This window comes from Prunus persica, chromosome G7 (assembly GCF_000346465.2).
Source record: "Prunus persica cultivar Lovell chromosome G7, Prunus_persica_NCBIv2, whole genome shotgun sequence".
Classification (NCBI taxonomy): Eukaryota; Viridiplantae; Streptophyta; class Magnoliopsida; order Rosales; family Rosaceae; genus Prunus; species Prunus persica.
The window spans coordinates 21,266,620-21,282,390 of NC_034015.1; the positions used below are offsets into that span (position 1 = coordinate 21,266,620).

At 37.0% G+C, this 15,771-nt stretch overlaps 4 protein-coding genes across 5 annotated transcripts; 2 read left to right on the forward strand and 2 right to left on the reverse strand.

Annotated features, from left to right (window-relative positions):
* On the forward strand, positions 48–2,030 carry LOC18770794 (protein SRG1). Its single transcript, XM_007204362.2, has 4 exons — positions 48–745; positions 836–1,083; positions 1,167–1,494; positions 1,712–2,030. The coding sequence occupies exons 1-4, from the start codon at positions 503–505 to the stop codon at positions 1,946–1,948; spliced, it is 1,056 nt and encodes a 351-aa protein (XP_007204424.1). The 5' UTR covers positions 48–502; the 3' UTR covers positions 1,949–2,030.
* LOC18771437 (codeine O-demethylase) lies at positions 1,927–4,192 on the reverse strand. The gene is made up of 4 exons (XM_007202240.2): positions 3,321–4,192; positions 2,960–3,210; positions 2,514–2,844; positions 1,927–2,435 (listed from the first exon to the last, which is right to left on the reverse strand). The coding sequence occupies exons 1-4, from the start codon at positions 3,552–3,554 to the stop codon at positions 2,196–2,198; spliced, it is 1,056 nt and encodes a 351-aa protein (XP_007202302.1). The 5' UTR covers positions 3,555–4,192; the 3' UTR covers positions 1,927–2,195.
* LOC18769377 (probable anion transporter 6, chloroplastic) lies at positions 4,623–11,552 on the forward strand. Its single transcript, XM_020568512.1, has 15 exons — positions 4,623–5,193; positions 5,516–5,661; positions 5,898–5,997; positions 6,150–6,202; positions 6,777–6,851; positions 7,210–7,290; positions 7,699–7,757; positions 8,427–8,488; positions 9,016–9,131; positions 9,403–9,439; positions 9,833–9,928; positions 10,224–10,365; positions 10,468–10,520; positions 10,956–11,042; positions 11,155–11,552. Exons 1-15 carry the CDS (start codon positions 4,816–4,818, stop codon positions 11,254–11,256), a joined length of 1,587 nt encoding a protein of 528 aa, XP_020424101.1. The 5' UTR covers positions 4,623–4,815; the 3' UTR covers positions 11,257–11,552.
* On the reverse strand, positions 11,827–14,831 carry LOC18771157 (heparanase-like protein 3). 2 transcript variants are annotated; one of them, XM_007203555.2, is made up of 9 exons: positions 14,237–14,831; positions 13,929–13,965; positions 13,660–13,843; positions 13,416–13,564; positions 13,096–13,326; positions 12,806–12,995; positions 12,587–12,712; positions 12,378–12,477; positions 11,827–12,294 (listed from the first exon to the last, which is right to left on the reverse strand). In XM_007203555.2, exons 1-9 carry the CDS (start codon positions 14,480–14,482, stop codon positions 11,929–11,931), a joined length of 1,629 nt encoding a protein of 542 aa, XP_007203617.1. In that variant the 5' UTR covers positions 14,483–14,831; the 3' UTR covers positions 11,827–11,928. The 2 variants fall into 2 exon arrangements, with proteins under 2 accessions (XP_007203617.1, XP_020424100.1); XM_020568511.1 differs by having other exon boundaries at positions 14,261–14,826.

Genomic DNA, 15,771 nt, shown 5'->3' on the forward strand with positions numbered 1-15,771 from the left:
TCCCATATAGCTGTGGTGGTCTTTTAATTCTGTCTGACGTGGCGTTTCCATTCCATGTCCATAGCAGAAAATCGGATCTAAGTATATATTTATTTAGTTCCTTAATAATAAAAAAAGGTGTATATTTATTTATGGGTCTTATTATAAGCGGCCGTTTGAAATATTTGGGCCTCATTTTGGGCTGCCATTCAAATATTTGGGCCTCAGCCCTTTTCGAAGACGGAGACGGACTGACCTCTTTGTAGTTTGGTTCTTTTACTAAAACAGAGCTAAAAAGATGAGAAAGAAGGTTAAATCCAAAAGATTTGTCTTTTTACTACGATTCCAAAAGTGATGAGATCATCAATCAAGTGGGCTTTTGAATGACGTGGAAACCAGGCAATGAGACACTGAAATTGGATTTTGCCGTCCAAAGCAAAAAGACACTATAATTATTCGATGAGAGCTGGGAGTTGGGAAGATAGATACCCATTTTTCCAAAGTTCCCAGTTCACAACTCAGTATGGCTGGCTTTCTTCTTCCTGCTGAGGCAGCATCATCGTCATCAGTCCCCAATGAGCCCCAACAAATGCTAATTGAAGAGCCCCCACCATCACAATTCATTGTGAAAGAAAGAGCTTTTGGCCCTGTGGAGTCTTCTCCTCCATTAGTTCAGATTCCCATCGTTGATGTCAGTCTGGTCTTCAGCTCACAAGATGAACTGGAGAAGCTAAAGAACGCTCTCAGCTCATGGGGATGCTTCCAGGTAGGTAACTAAATAATGCTCTCAGTCTCAGCTCAAATTCCAAGCATAGCATATCGAATACATGCTTCTTTGATCAATGAATTTTGACAGGCAATTGGACATGGGATTTCAAGCTCATTCCTAGATAAGGTGCGCGAAGCAGCAAAACACTTCTTCTCACTTCCAATGGAAGAGAAGCACAAGTGCTTTCGAGCAGTGAAGGAAGCTGAAGGATATGGGAGTGACTTGATAGTTTCCGATAAGCAAATTCTCGACTGGTCCAATCGCCTCTTTCTAATGGTATTTCCGGAAAATCAAAGAAGGCTCAATCTTTGGCCAGAAATGCCAAATGATTTTGGGTAAATCTAAATTTCTTCTCTCAGTTCTTCCTTTTCATATGATCTAGTTATTTACTGAGCTTTGATTCATTATTTTGTTGCAGAGAGATCTTGATTGAATATGCTACAAAGATAAGGTCTTTAATGGATCTCTGCTTTAAGGCCATGGCAAAGTCACTGCAACTGGAAGAGGACATCTTCCTGAAGCATTTTGGAGACCAAGCTGTGGTGCAAGCAAGATATAACTTCTACCCACCTTGTCCTAGATCAGATTTGGTTCTTGGCCTCAAATCTCATTCAGATAAATCAGGGGTCACTATCCTCTTGCAGGATCAACAAGTTGAAGGCCTTCAGCTTTTCAAAGATGGTACATGGTTCAGAGTTCCTATAGTACCCCAGGCTCTTATTGTCAATCTAGGTGATCAAATGGAGGTACTTATTGTAGCCTATCAAAATTTGATCTTTGGTTTTTTATAGTACAAGCGATAGTTTAAACAACGGGAGGGTGGGGGTTTTTCTCACACATACAATTATGATGTCGTGGGGGTTTGAACTTGAGAACTCTGGAGATAATGATATGCAAGTCAAGGCCCTTTTCCACTAGCCTATCAAAATTTGATCTTTGTTTATTTTTCTTCTTCTTTTGCAGATAATGAGTAATGGAATATTCAAGAGCCCACTGCACAGAGTCACAACAAACACAGAAAGGATGAGGGCATCTGTGGCCATGCTTATTGAGCCAGCAGCTGAACAAGAGATTGGTCCAGTGGATGACTTGGTGGATGAGAAAAGACCAAGACTCTATCAGAATGTGAAGAATTATGGTGCTTTTAACTATCATTGTTATCAGAAAGGGTTGGTAGCTCTTGATGCAGTGAAAATGTAATTCTCCTTTATTGTTCCTCTATCCAGCACATAACATTGATGTTCACATCAAAAAATAAAAATAAACTTTATGTCTATGGATATCTGGCTGGCTGCCCGTATCTGCAAAAATGTTTGAAATGGCTTTAAGGAAATAAGGATAGAGTTTCTCTAACATACATTTCCAGTCTCTTTCTTGTTCTTCTTTTTCATCAAAAGGTAACTATTTATTAGCTTCAGGTAAATGAAAGATACAGAGTGAAGAACAATTAGATTTTGACTGTTTCAAGTGCAATCTCCCCTCTCTGATAGCATTCATAGTTGATACGACCATAATTCTTGACACTTTTGTATAACCTTGGCCTTGTTTCGTCGTCTATCAAGTGTTCCACAGGACCAATCTCAGTTTCAGGATCTGGTTCATTAAACAAAGCAACAGACAATCTCATCTTCTCTGTATTTGTCACCACCCTGTGCATTGGGCTCTTGTATATACCATTACTCATAATCTGCATCAATTCATTCATTTTATTTTATTTTAATGAAAAAGAAAGTAAATTAATTAGTCTGGTTGATTAAACTTGTACCTGCATCTGATCACCAAGGTTAAGAACAAGAGCATGAGGAACAATGGGGACTCTAACCCATTTACCATCTATCAAAACTTGAAGACCTTCCACATCTTTGTCTTGCAAGAGAACTGTCATGCCAGACCTATCTGTATGAGGCTTGACACCGAGAACCAGATCGGATCTCGAGCACGGTGGATAGAAGTTGAATCTTGCTTGCAGCAGGGATTGGTCTCCAAACAGCTGCTTTGCAAAGCTATCCTCTTCCAAATCCAACGACTTTGCCATGGCCTTGAACACGACCCCCATCATCAACTTTATCTTCGTTGCATATTCATGTAACATCTCTCTACACATAGAGATTTACTTATTCATTAATCTAATGATTTAACTAACTAACTAACTAGTAAAAGCAAAATCTAATTTATTACAGATTAATGAATGCATTATATATCAACGTTTACCCAAAATCATTTGGATTTTGTGGCCAAAGATGAAGTCTTCTTTGGTCTTGTGGGAAGACTCTGAGAGTGAGACGGTAGGACCAATCGAGAACTTGCTTCTCCGACACTATGACATCATTCCCATATCCTTCGGAGCCGCCATCGAGTGCTCGGGAGTATTTTTGCTTCTCTTCAACTGGAAGTGCAAAGAATTGTTTTGCAGCTTCACGTACCTTGTCAAGAAATGAATCTGATATCCCATGACCGATTGCCTGGAATTCATTAACCCAACATTATACACATGCAGTAGTTCCAATTCCAAACAATAGGTTCGGCTTAAAAAAGTGAACTAAAAACTAAAACAGATTCAACAATTCTTTACCTGGAAGCATCCTGCTGAGCTGAGAGCTGTTCTAAGTTTCTGTAGCTCATGATTCTCTGCTTGTTCAGAATATTCAAGTGATGATGGTGAGAAGAGACTGATATCAATGATGGGAATTTGATCAGCTAATGGTGGGGAAGACTCTATACATCCAAAACTGCTTTCTTTGACAATATATTCAGGCGGTGGTTGATCACCATTGATGGACATTTCTTGGACACTCATGGCGGCCATCTTGTCTCTCTGATAATAAATCCGGTGAGCTTGTGCTGCATATACAAGCTTTTTCTAAACCAGAATTTCTTCCACAACATTGATGCATTGCATTAGTGGCCATGACAAATGTAAATATTTAATTTATTTGGTCCCCTCTACAACGGCAGAACAACTTTACTTCCTGTTTTTCAGGTTACTTGGAGGAGAAAGACGAACAATTCCAGCAACTTGGCCTCCTCGTTGCATATTTTATTCACCACATTTTCCATGGGGAGGTCACGACGATATATAATTAATTATGCATTGCCACAGCAAACAACAACTAAGCAAATCCCTCATATTTATATAGCTTTATGAAATTGAAAATCAAATGTGTCATTGTCAAGCTCTAAAGTCCAAAACAAATCCTCAGATTGACAACTTTGCAGGAAACTAAAAAAATAAAAAAATAAAATCATAAAAATAGGAAGAGCTTTGTAAATATGTGAACGTTCTTGTATTTTATTTCTAACTTTGCAGAAACTTAGAAAAATAAAAATCAGAAAATAGGAAAAGTGAGTGTATATACCTCCCCAAAAGATAATAGCAGCATCATTACCCCAGCCCAAATCATTCGTTTTTTACTCCTTGTATGAAACCCAACCCAAATGACCTAGTCCTATAAACCATAAACATAACAATTAGCGTACATATTCACATCATATCGTCAATAAATTAATCAAATGATTTTAAAGACATGTAACTCGAGTGATTAAGAGCAGTTATCTATGTACCTGAAGTAAATTGTAACCTCTCTCTCCCGATGTCGTCTATACCTATATACGGACCAATATGGTACTGACATGAAAGTCACCCGAACACACCAGTTGCTGCAGGCCCTCATGAGTCATGACCCACTACGACTAGCTAGGCTCGGTTGGATTGGCCAGGCTCAAGTTCAAGCTGGGCTGGGCTGAGTTTCAGTATTGCTGGACCTTACAAACTCCTCTCCTCTTTATGTCCCAAAGTCATGGGAATTGGGACCCAATGATGTGGGTGGGTCCCGCTAAAATATTACAAAAATATCAAAATTCAATTCAAACTATAATTCTGAGCCACAAACCCAATTTGTTTCGTGGCGCAAAAATGCCCCCAATAGGCAGCAGCAGTAGTTCCTTTCCTTACTTCTCTTCTTCGACTCCACAACATTAACCACCAAATTTTCAGAACAAAATCAATTTCCACTTTCCTTGTTCACTTTTTAGTTACAGTTACGGAACACACAGGTACGTACACAAAAATGGCGAAACTCACACTCAGAGCTGAGAGCTCGTGCTTATTTTCACCCACCACAAGCTCACAGTCGCAGCCCTCATCCTTCGTCTCCTCATTCCGACGACGTCGTTTGCTTTGCTTCCCTCCAAAGAATAAATTGGAATTCAGAGTTTTCTGCAGCATTAAAGAGAAAGAAAGCATCAAAGAAACTAAGAGACTGAATGGAGTCCCCGTCGATAAGGTCCAACGGGCGGGTTCGGGTTCTGAGGGTGATTCGGGTCTGGAAAGCGGGTCTGGGGAAGTGGGTTTTGATTGGAATTGGCCTCCGTGGAAGAACATACCTCGCAGATACAAACTCATCGGCACCACTTCGCTTGCCTTCGTTATCTGTAACATGGATAAGGTAGTACTGGCTCTGCTCCTAGCTTTGTTATTATTTCTCTCGCTGACCCAAATTCAACGAACAAGTACTGGTCTTGAATTTTCAGCTTAAACTTTGATGCACTTATGGTTGATAAGGATTTTCCTGCAAAGTTACAAGTGGACCCAGTTTCTGGGTTGTGGTTTACTGCAAATTTATGCATTCTGGTTTCAAACGACTTATTTTGGCGTGTAACCCTCCAATTCCTTCAATATCGTTTTCTCATACTAAAAGGAGCTCTGAGTTTTGTTCCTTTTCCAAGTAGGATTGATTAAGTTTGTTGTTTTGTTTATTTAATTTGCAGGTGAACTTGAGTATTGCTATAATTCCAATGTCGCATCAGTTGGGTTGGAGTTCGTCCGAGGCTGGATTGGTTCAATCTTCGTTCTTTTGGGGCTACGCGTTGAGTCAGTTGCCTGGGGGTTGGCTTGCCAAGATATTTGGTGGGAGGTTTGTTTATTAAAGCTTCAATAGTCGTTTTTAGCATGTTTCTTATTTATCCGTACTTACAATTTTGCAGCACGTGGTCAGTCGTGCACAATTTCTCCTACTACGACTAGAACTACTATAGTTAGTCTTAATACTAACCATTTTAGAAGAATTTTAAGAAATGCATGTTCATTGATCTTTTGGCTTGGACAGACATGCCACACTCATCTAGTGCTTTTTTTTTTTTTTTAATGCAGAAAAGTTCTTGAGATTGGAGTATTAACTTGGTCATTGGCTACAGCACTTGTCCCTCTTGTTGCTGGATTTACACCTGGTTTAGTTGTTTCTAGAATTTTGGTATGCTAACCTACTGCCAATTCTTTTTATGCTTCAGCGTTTTTAAGCGTTTTGTTTTTGTTTTAATTTTGGAACTCTTTGTTATCTGTAATGTGTTTGATATTGTGTCAAATGTTCCTCTTACTTACTATGATCTTTTCTTTCAAGTAAAGGTAGGAATTGGAGAAGGCGTTTCCCCATCCGCTGCAACTGACCTTATTGCCAGGCATGTATGACATTCATATGTTACAATCAGGGTGCACACAATCTTGATACACTGTATTGTATGATTTAATTGGTATATTAGTATTCTGCTTGTTCTACTATGTTTTCTTATATAGATAATTTGGCTTAAATTTTGTGCTTTCTATGGGCATTTTATTCTCGTTAGTGATGTTATTTTTCAAATAATTCTTGAATTTACTGGCTATGATGGCTAATAACCAGATTTTTGTTCCTTTTTAATGCTTGACTATTATAGAACTATTACTGTATTGGTTGGTTGTTGGAAGCTAGATTATAAAAACTATTAATTCCTGGTCTTATAGTAAGACTCAGTCTCGCCAGAGTTAAATGTGTGGCAGCCTTTTAACATTTGATGTTAAATACTATTGAAATGGAGTCTTCCTTTGTATTTAATAAAACTTACCTTTCCAGTTTCTGAAGACTTTTCATGTTGTGTTTAGTTTGGTCCATCATAGATTCATTGTTGTTGTTGTTAATTAAGCATTCTTTACTTCGGATCCTATTTCTTTGAGTTTGAGAACCTTATGGTTTAAATAATCTTTTACCTCATGCAGGTCAATACCTTTGGAAGAACGCTCACGGGCTGTAGCATTTGTCTTTGGTGGTTTGAGTGTAGGAAGTGTTGCAGGGTATGTTGAATATAACTTTACGTAGACTGGGAGTCTTTTTTATATTGAAATAACATTAAAGCGAATGAAATCCAAAAAAGTACCGGATGAGATTTTCCTAACATATTCTAGAATATTTATTTGAAAGTAATAACTTACATTGATGTGTGATTGGAAAGTTATAGCACTGAGAACATTTTGATTTTCTTAAGTTTCATTACTTGATTGCAAAGGCCCTATTTTTTTTAATGTTTTCCAAAGATTTTTATTTTTTTCAAATATGAAAAGGGAAAATTCAAATCTGAATACAACATGAAGGATTTTTTAATTTTTGGTGTCATCCTATTGAAAGCCATTTGCAATTTTGGACTTCTTGCAGGCTTCTTCTGGCTCCGCCCCTTATCCAAAATCTTGGCTGGGAATCTGTATTTTACATATTTTCCCTTTTGGGGATTGGTTGGTAAGTAGCTGTCTAAAACTCTCAGAATTAATGCCTATTCTTTTTTATGAAGAATTAATTCCATTAACTTCTAGTAGATTGTGAGAACTTAATTATTTGTACAATATCAATATGCCAAGAAATTGGTTCGTTTTCTCACCAAAAAAAGAAGAGAAAAGAAAAAGGAAGAAAGCAAAGATTCTTGCTTTTGCTGCCTGCTGAAAAAGAAAGAATACAATATTCCATTTTCTTTTTCGGGTTTTCTGCCAAGTATCAATCATCCTTCATAATTAATTATAAAAGAACTTACTTGGCCAATTCAACATGAGTACCTCTTATATTTTAGTTTTAAATATATATATAATATGTTACTGTGAAGCACTGAAGTCTGACTTTATGCTTATGTTCTTCCCAATATATATCTTGAAGGTATGTGGGGTTTCAGTTTCTTGAAGGACAAGCCTCATGGGTGGGTGAATCAATTCCACGTGAGCATTTTATCCCTTTCTTCATCATCCTTGTTACTTTTTTCGCATGTAAAACATGTGCAGTTGACTAGTTAATAATTACTCATCCGAACACAAAGTTGACTAGATTATAAGAACTCAATTTAGTATTAAGGGTCTGTTTCTTGTTTTGGGAATTATGAGAATCTTCATAATACTCATTATTTTACTGCTTAATGAACCTTTGATACTTAATAAAGGCACCACTATTGCTTCTGCCTCCACCACCATACCGTTTCTCCCCTGTTGTACTTCTGCCACTTAATTGTCTGTTGCTCTGATGCTAGTATTATTTTGCTAGTGTGTGAGCAATCACAATTACCATGATCGCTACCATTTCCCAAGATCTATGTACCATTCTATCACTGTGTATTCCTATGTCGTGCACATTTTTTTCCCAATGCATTACAGTTGACTCTGACAAGACTTTGTTTCTATTCATAAAATGCATACTTCACAAGAAAGTTTGTCCTAGATGTTGATAGTGATTTGTCAGCGCTTCAAACCATGGATAGAGTGGTAACTAGTACCCTTTACCAAATATTGTTGGCAAGATCATCAATTTTCCAAACGTATGTTTGTGCCTTATTTGTCACTTACTAAATCTCTTGCATAGTCATGATTCTTTATTCTCTTAAAAACCCTTGATAGGGTCCCAGTCAACAGATATGAAGAAAACATGGAGTACTAATGAATTGGGTGACTCATTGAAGGTATGAATCTTTTTGTGTTGTTTATGTGTGACTTGGGGCAATGCTAGTGACCCAGTTAGTCAGGCAAGGTTCCGAGTATGAAAATTTAGTCAAATTATTGATGGGTTTAAGCTGAATATTATTCAGTGTTTAGAGTGCCTGGCGCTAATGCTGTGCATGTTTAACCTTCTCACTGTTAGAAGTCAGGGTTCTGTTGTACTATCTAGATACCTTTCATGTGCTGTGTATGATCTTGACCGTTTGTGCTGAGCTTGGGTTGTTTTGCTACTAATATTTCTTGTAGCCAATGCCTGCTTGCATTAGTGGAATGCCAGATCAAGCTTGTTATTAATGAGCATATAAATGCGTCTTTGGTGAAAATCAAAATGTGTGAAGTGATGAATTTTGAATTTAACATATTGTTGTTGATAGACTTATTCAGAAAACAACAGAAATCTTTGAATTCACATCATTGCTTTATGTCTTATTCCTAACATATAGCTATTACCGTATGGGACATTGGTTTCTTACTTGCTTTCATTTAATAGGATGTACCATGGAAGGAATTTTTCCGAAATCAAGCTGTATGGGCAATGATATATGCTCATTTTTGTGGAAGTTGGGGTCATTATACATGCCTAGCATGGCTTCCCACCTATTTTAGGTAATTTGTGCAGACGTTTAACTGTGTTCAAATAGTTATAGGTTTGATTTTCCTTTTTTCATGAATTTAACTCTTTAATATTCTAGACCTTTGCGATTATTTGGGAGAGTTGAAAACTATTTTGAACAACTATTTTGTAGCTGCGTCATAACTTCTCTATTTTTTTCTTCCAGTGAACTGTAACTTTCATATGTACAAGGTGTACATATTTAAATTTTGTGTATTCATGTAATCGCGAAAAAGCTAAAATTTCAATTAACTTGCTATGCAGTGAAGAGCTGAACCTGAATTTGACAGAAGCTGCGTGGGTAAGTCTAAAAAGTACACCACTTTTTGATTTGTAGCAACTCAAGAAAGAATTAGTAATGCTTCCCATATTGTGTCATACATGTCGATTTCACTTATAAGAAGTGTCAGCTCAATCTATTAGCCAGTAAATTTCCATTAGTTTATTCACTTGGGTGTTTGTTTTAGCATGGTAACTTGAGAATTCTATCCACTGTTGTAAAATAGAAAAAATAATGAAAAATGCAATTATTAGAAAGAAAAGGCAATGGGAATGACAATCATTAGTATATACATCATAAGCTTTAAGTTTCCACATAAGGTATTATCTATTTAGAAATATCATCTACCTCCCTGTGACTGAAGGCGCACCAAGATTCAGTTGTATGATAGCAAGGGCTTTATGTTTGTTTCAGGTCTCTATCCTTCCTCCATTGGCTTCAATCTTTGTGACAAGCATTGCCTCGCAATTTGCTGATAACTTGATTTCTAGTGGAGTTCAAACCACTACGGTACGACGATATTATAAACCGCTACTTTGTTGTATATGATGGTATCAGAAAAAGTCCAATTTAGTAGAAAAAATTTAGGTTTTTATTAAAGACAAAAATCCATCAACAGAGAAGTTAGTGGATGTGTTTTCTTTTGGTTGTTTATTTAATTGCTATTTTACATGTGAAATACATGATAAGCTTACTGCTTCCATTATCATGCCATGACTTGCGATTAACTGAAATTTTATTCAAGATAATGTTTGCACTGAGTTTCATTCTTAATGTTTCTGATGACCTTGTTTTCTACATGTAGGTTCGAAAAATTTGCCAAACAATTGCCTTTTTATCTCCTGCAGCTTGCATGACTCTTTCCTCTCTTGATCTAGGATTGCCTCATTGGGAAGTTGTGGGGATTCTAACTGGTGGTTTAGCCCTCTCAAGTTTTGCCTTGTCAGGTACAGAACAATCCAAACTGAGGCTTGATTCTGGAGGAGGGTGATTAGAATCATTTTAATCTCCTACAGTTTAAACTCTTAATACAATCATCAAACGTGCAGGATTGTATTGTACCCATCAAGACATGTCACCCGAATATGCAAGTATACTTCTGGTATGTAAATCTACAAGCACTTAAGTTTTTATTTGCGTGCTGGAAGATGCTACAAAACATCCTATTTTCTGAAGTAGGCATGATAGATATTTTAAAAAAATATCTTTATTTTAGGATTAGTAGAGATGCGCATCTTCATTTTGGTGTGAAAAGTGGGTGGTGCAAGTTTGTATTTTTTTCATCTTAGACATGCATGGTTGCGTTCGGTGGTCCGACTCATTTTCATTTTAGTGTGAAAGGTGGGTGGTGGAAGTTTGTCTTTTTCATCGTAAAATTTACTCGTGAGTCTTGAACTAAAAGCTGTATACAATGCATCTACTTTTAGACTTGGGATACATGGGATGTCATTAAAAACCATGTGTAGGCATTTTCTTGAAAATCAAACTAAATGTACCCATATTTCTTAAAATTCAATTGTTCATATTTTCCACACAGGGTATTACCAACACTGTTGGGGCCGTACCTGGAATAATAGGTGTTGCCCTCACTGGCTATCTTCTTGATTCAACTCATTCATGGAGTGTAAGTAGCCTCTATCATTACTTGTTTACTCTTTGTTACTATCCATAGCTTACATCCTTCATTTGTTTACCTTCATGATGTTTATGTCTTAATTCACTTCTGCGTTATGCAGATTTCATTGTTCATTCCATCGATATTTTTCTACCTGACTGGTACAGTTATTTGGTTGGTGTTTGCCAGCAGTAAGCCTCAAACCTTTTCAAAGACAGACTGACCTTTTTGTAGTTTGGTCTTCTTCTTTTTTCTTTTCTTCTCTCTTGAATGAAGCTTCCAAATTGAGGGAATCTTCATTCAATGTATCACTAGTTTCATCTGTGGGAGGAAATTAACTTAGCATTCACCATTTGGTTCATTCTGTACGTCTAGAAGGAAAGCTATACATGTATGTAATCTTCCTTGTAATACAATCTTTTTTTTTCTTTTTTTTTTTGTAATCAGATATTGTACAGCCGTTTAAGGTGTCACAACTTCACATTGTATAATATGTTTCGAAAGGTCAAAAGTTTGTCATACCCATATCACCATTTGTACATTTTTTCCTAGAAGTATCCTGAACTCTCCCTCTCCAAAAGTGTACTCAGGATAGTTTTTCTGAGCATTCTTTCTAGTCTTTCTGGGCTGTCCCTTGATGGATCTGTGGCGCACTGAAGGGTAGAGAGAATTTGGCATTTTCAACCTTATTTAAAGTTTTCAAGCTTAAAGTTTCCTCACGAGTAGAAAGAATGCAGGCAAGTATTCTTTGCTGAATTCCTGAGTAGTTCTGTCCTCATTTGGAAAAAGGAAATAAAATAAAAGGTGTACGATGAAATTGAATTGTACTCTCTTCTATCTCTTATTTAAGCAATCAAGCACTATATGATACCAGTTAGAGCACATATAGCACTGCCTACCTGCAAGCAGGCAGAACAACATATGGTATGTGAGCAAATACAATTGAAGATGGACCAACCAAAATTGGTTCTGATGAATTTACATATACAGGGTCTAAGTTAGGTATGATCCCAGATGAATTTAAGGTCAAAGCGTTTCCATTTAGCAGCATGGTTTGGCTTTGTAAATTTCCATCCTTTGCTGTTAGATGGTATTCTTCTCTTACTGTTTCACTTCTCAAACCCTGATGGAACTTCAGCTGTGCTCTATGAGACTTGTGAGATTTGTGTTTATGTCGCAAAGTCCAGGAAGTGTTGAATGCAACTCTTGCCTCCACTGTCGTCGTGTTTTGTAGGTTGATCAGTAGTACTGTAATCCCTTTCTGCAGCACAAAATTGTGATCAGCTCAGTAAACGAAGAATGTTTGAATGTTGTATATTAAAGTTGTGGCATAAATAGACTTACGGATTGTTTTGCACAGTGTGCGTAAGCACGTATCTTTTTCGGTCCAGAAAAGCTGGTTGCCAGTACATTTCTTCCCATCAATCGGTGCCAAAGAAGAGCACTGTTACGGAGAAAGCCAGGATAAAGCAGCAGAAGTGTTAAAATACTGTCTAATATTTGAGAATTTAGCTTCTAAGGTAAGGATGATCGGTATGTATGTAGTGACCTACCTGTAGTAGTCTGGATTGGGTTCGTAGGTAGTAGTGTTGAGTAAACCATAGTTTCCACCAATCAATGTCTGTCTGCAGTACGTTTTGGTATCATAAGCTGCTGACATAGCAAGCTGATCTAAATACCTGTTTGTAACATCCAAGATATGATTCTTGTTAGAAATTGAAGGAGAGGAGAGGACCAAAGAAGATGCTCATGAGTTGTCATAGCCAAGTTACCAGAAACTAAATACAAATGAATTGCTGACAAGATGACGGCCGCTGTTGTAAGCACCTCCTGCTTCCCCAACCCATGCAGCTGCTGAAGTTGCAGAACTCTTTAGGATGTCACGGAGGTTGCTAAATGTGCTAGCAATACCGTCGAGATAGGACGGATCAAGAATCTTTTCAATAAGGTGTTGATCAACCCCTGAGAACACAGAATGAAGATTTCTTTTATCAGTTTGAAGTTGCGAATTCAAAAGGAATAAGTAGACACTTTCAAAATCTGTTTGTTCAATCAATGATACCTGGCCCTAGATTATAAATATGGTGGGTGACCACGTCCAAGGATGTGGTTGTTTTATCTGTATAGTCTTTGAACCACTTTGCATCAAAGAATCCTCCAGGTGATAGGATTAGTGGCTTTGGTTCAATACCCTTGTATACATCGTGTATTATCTTTTGCAGAGAAGCTGTATCAGAGACGTATTGACTCGCTCCGATTGTTGTTCCAATTCCATGTCCGCACAATTCATTCCCTGAACACCATTGAAATACATTCAGTTTGTCTAGAGAAGCAGGGTCAAAATTTATAACGATAATAAAATTTTCAGTGTTGTCATCTTACCAAGCTCCCAACCATGTACTGTGTAGTTCTTTTTAACACTGTAACGGATGAAAGACTCAGAATTTTTGTAGTCCCAAGCTCCAGTTGCAGTACCATTAGAATGTATTGTTCGTCCAGTGAGAGCATTTAATCCAAAGATAATCTTGGCCCTGGAGAGAGCGTGCATGTGACAATGTTAGGTGCTCTTCATTCTGAAGAAAATCTAAAAGTTAAATGAAGAAGAAAAAATAAGAGATATATTTACCCAGATTTCTGAAAAAAGGAGTTTAATTCATCCCATCTGTTCATGGGTAAGCACCCCGGAGTAAAACCAAACATCTCTGTGGTGCTTTTTTGAAAAGGAACACAGCGTTGCTTATTGTCTGGTGTAGCATATAAGACCTTATCTTGCAAGGTACCCCCCAATCTAAGTTTCAAGGGTGAGAAAGCTGTAAAATCAGCACAAGTAAGTTTTAGGCTCTTATTTTTTATTCATGTACTGAAACAATCAGATATCAAGGAAGGAATTCTTACCCTTCACGGCATTTAATAAGATAATGCTGCTTAGATTCTGCACAATAATGATCAAATAAACATCAGAAAGCATTTTCTACAAAGAAAATATCAATTTATTTCAATACAACAGTACTGAGAGAGAGAGAGAGAGTACAAATCTCAAACACATAAAAAGGATTTTTGATTTCAGATTATTTGCCACTGGGAAACACACCAATTACAAATCTCAAAAACATATAAGCATATGCAAGTGGAAAAGGAAAATAGAAAGAACAAATGTACGTATGTTAGATTCTAGAGAGAAACATTAATGTATATATGTATACCAGATTGAGGAAAGAAGCACGAACCCAGCTGCATGTCCCATAGTCACATTTCTCAGGAGGCCACCAATCCAAAGTTGCACAAATAAAATCATCATCAATTTTACCAATGGCATCTTTGCCATTAACGTGGACAGTGCCTTCAATACTTCCACCTCCGAAGCCCTGTGAATTTACAGAATGAATGAAGCTGATAGCAGAGAAACAGACCCAGAAATACAACCCCATTTGCCAGAAATGAGAACCCATTTTCCAGAATCAACCAGTTCACACACAAAAGGGGTTAATGTGCAAGATCTCAGTCTCTCTCTCTCTCTCTCTTTCTTTTTTTTCTCTCTCTCTCTGTATCTACATATAAATGGGTGAGGAACCCATGAAAAGTAAAGAGCTGAGATTACTGCAGAGTTTCTGTTTGGCCTCTGGACGCAAATGGCCAGAATGGGTGGGGGGAGGTGTTGTAAGTAATAATAATAATAATATTAACAAGTAAATGAGATCAATCAAACAACAGTTAAAAGAGAAATTTATTTGCTATAATTATGTATGTGTACAAACAAACAGAGACTACATAATAAAGAAGAAAAAAAACACACACACACACGTGATACTTGGACGTCAGAAATCAACTAAGCACAGGGACCATGGTCCTTTCCTCTTTGTCCATGGCCTCTGCCTATGGAGCTATTATAACATTATTATTATCGTCTAATCCATTATTAATTTTTGTTTTAGATAAAGCATAAAAATAAAGCATGGACTTGCAACTGGCAAGTGGGCCGTGAGTTTGCTTTCCAAAATGGCAAGTGCAAACAAAGATTGGCTGGCCTGTCTGTCGGATAAATCAGAAAAAGATTGCCAGGTTTTACTGTTTGACAGCCACCCACTTTGTCTCTTGGTTTTGGAATCTTAACGTGCACTTCGGTCGGGATAAATATGACTTCTACCTTATAACATGATTTTGACGAGTAGATAGCGAGACATGTTTTATCAACTCTCGTAAAAATGTAATCTGACAACATAGTATCGTATACATGTCTGAATGTCTGTCCCGGAAAAAAAAAATATACAGTTTTTTTTTAATACCAAAAAAGGAAAATAAAAAAAACACTGTGCAGAATTTTATGAAAAGATTCACAACAATTATGCTACCTTGCGCAATATCAGGGGGAGTTGTATTAAAATACGATTTATGATTATTTAATTTCTCACCCCTTTAACTTTAAACTTTTTTTCCTTTTGCTCCTTATGTTTTTCAATCAAATACCTCATCTTCATGCTCTGATAGTGTTCTTGAAAGGAATCAATTACCGAATCGCAGCATTGAATTACGAGGAGAACACAAAATTATAAGGCGGATGTCTTTTAAATAAAATTATTTGAGAATTCGTTAAAATATATATATTTTTACCTACCCATTGATGAAAATGAGATAAGGTATTTTGTTGGGTAAGCAAAACATGAAAATCCAAGATGTTACAGGCTACCAAGTACCAAAGAGTTTGTTGAGTCAATCAAATCAAAGTGTCAATATCCATGTG

Coding starts and splice junctions, on each gene's coding strand:
- LOC18769377 (XM_020568512.1), top strand. CDS start 4,816: ATGGCGAAACTCACACTCAGAGCTGAGAGCTCGTGCTTATTTTCACCC. Junction 5,194..5,515: donor TTATCTGTAACATGGATAAG/GTAGTACTGGCT, acceptor TTTAATTTGCAG/GTGAACTTGAGTATTGCTAT. Junction 6,852..7,209: donor AGTGTAGGAAGTGTTGCAGG/GTATGTTGAATA, acceptor GACTTCTTGCAG/GCTTCTTCTGGCTCCGCCCC.
- LOC18770794 (XM_007204362.2), top strand. CDS start 503: ATGGCTGGCTTTCTTCTTCCTGCTGAGGCAGCATCATCGTCATCAGTC. Junction 1,084..1,166: donor GAAATGCCAAATGATTTTGG/GTAAATCTAAAT, acceptor ATTTTGTTGCAG/AGAGATCTTGATTGAATATG. Junction 1,495..1,711: donor ATCTAGGTGATCAAATGGAG/GTACTTATTGTA, acceptor CTTCTTTTGCAG/ATAATGAGTAATGGAATATT.
- LOC18771437 (XM_007202240.2), bottom strand. CDS start 3,554: ATGGCCGCCATGAGTGTCCAAGAAATGTCCATCAATGGTGATCAACCA. Junction 2,845..2,959: donor CAAAATCCAAATGATTTTGG/GTAAACGTTGAT, acceptor CTCTATGTGTAG/AGAGATGTTACATGAATATG. Junction 2,436..2,513: donor ACCTTGGTGATCAGATGCAG/GTACAAGTTTAA, acceptor GAATTGATGCAG/ATTATGAGTAATGGTATATA.
- LOC18771157 (XM_007203555.2), bottom strand. CDS start 14,482: ATGGGTTCTCATTTCTGGCAAATGGGGTTGTATTTCTGGGTCTGTTTC. Junction 13,966..14,236: donor GTGCTTCTTTCCTCAATCTG/GTATACATATAT, acceptor ATTATTGTGCAG/AATCTAAGCAGCATTATCTT. Junction 13,844..13,928: donor CTTATTAAATGCCGTGAAGG/GTAAGAATTCCT, acceptor CTGATTTTACAG/CTTTCTCACCCTTGAAACTT.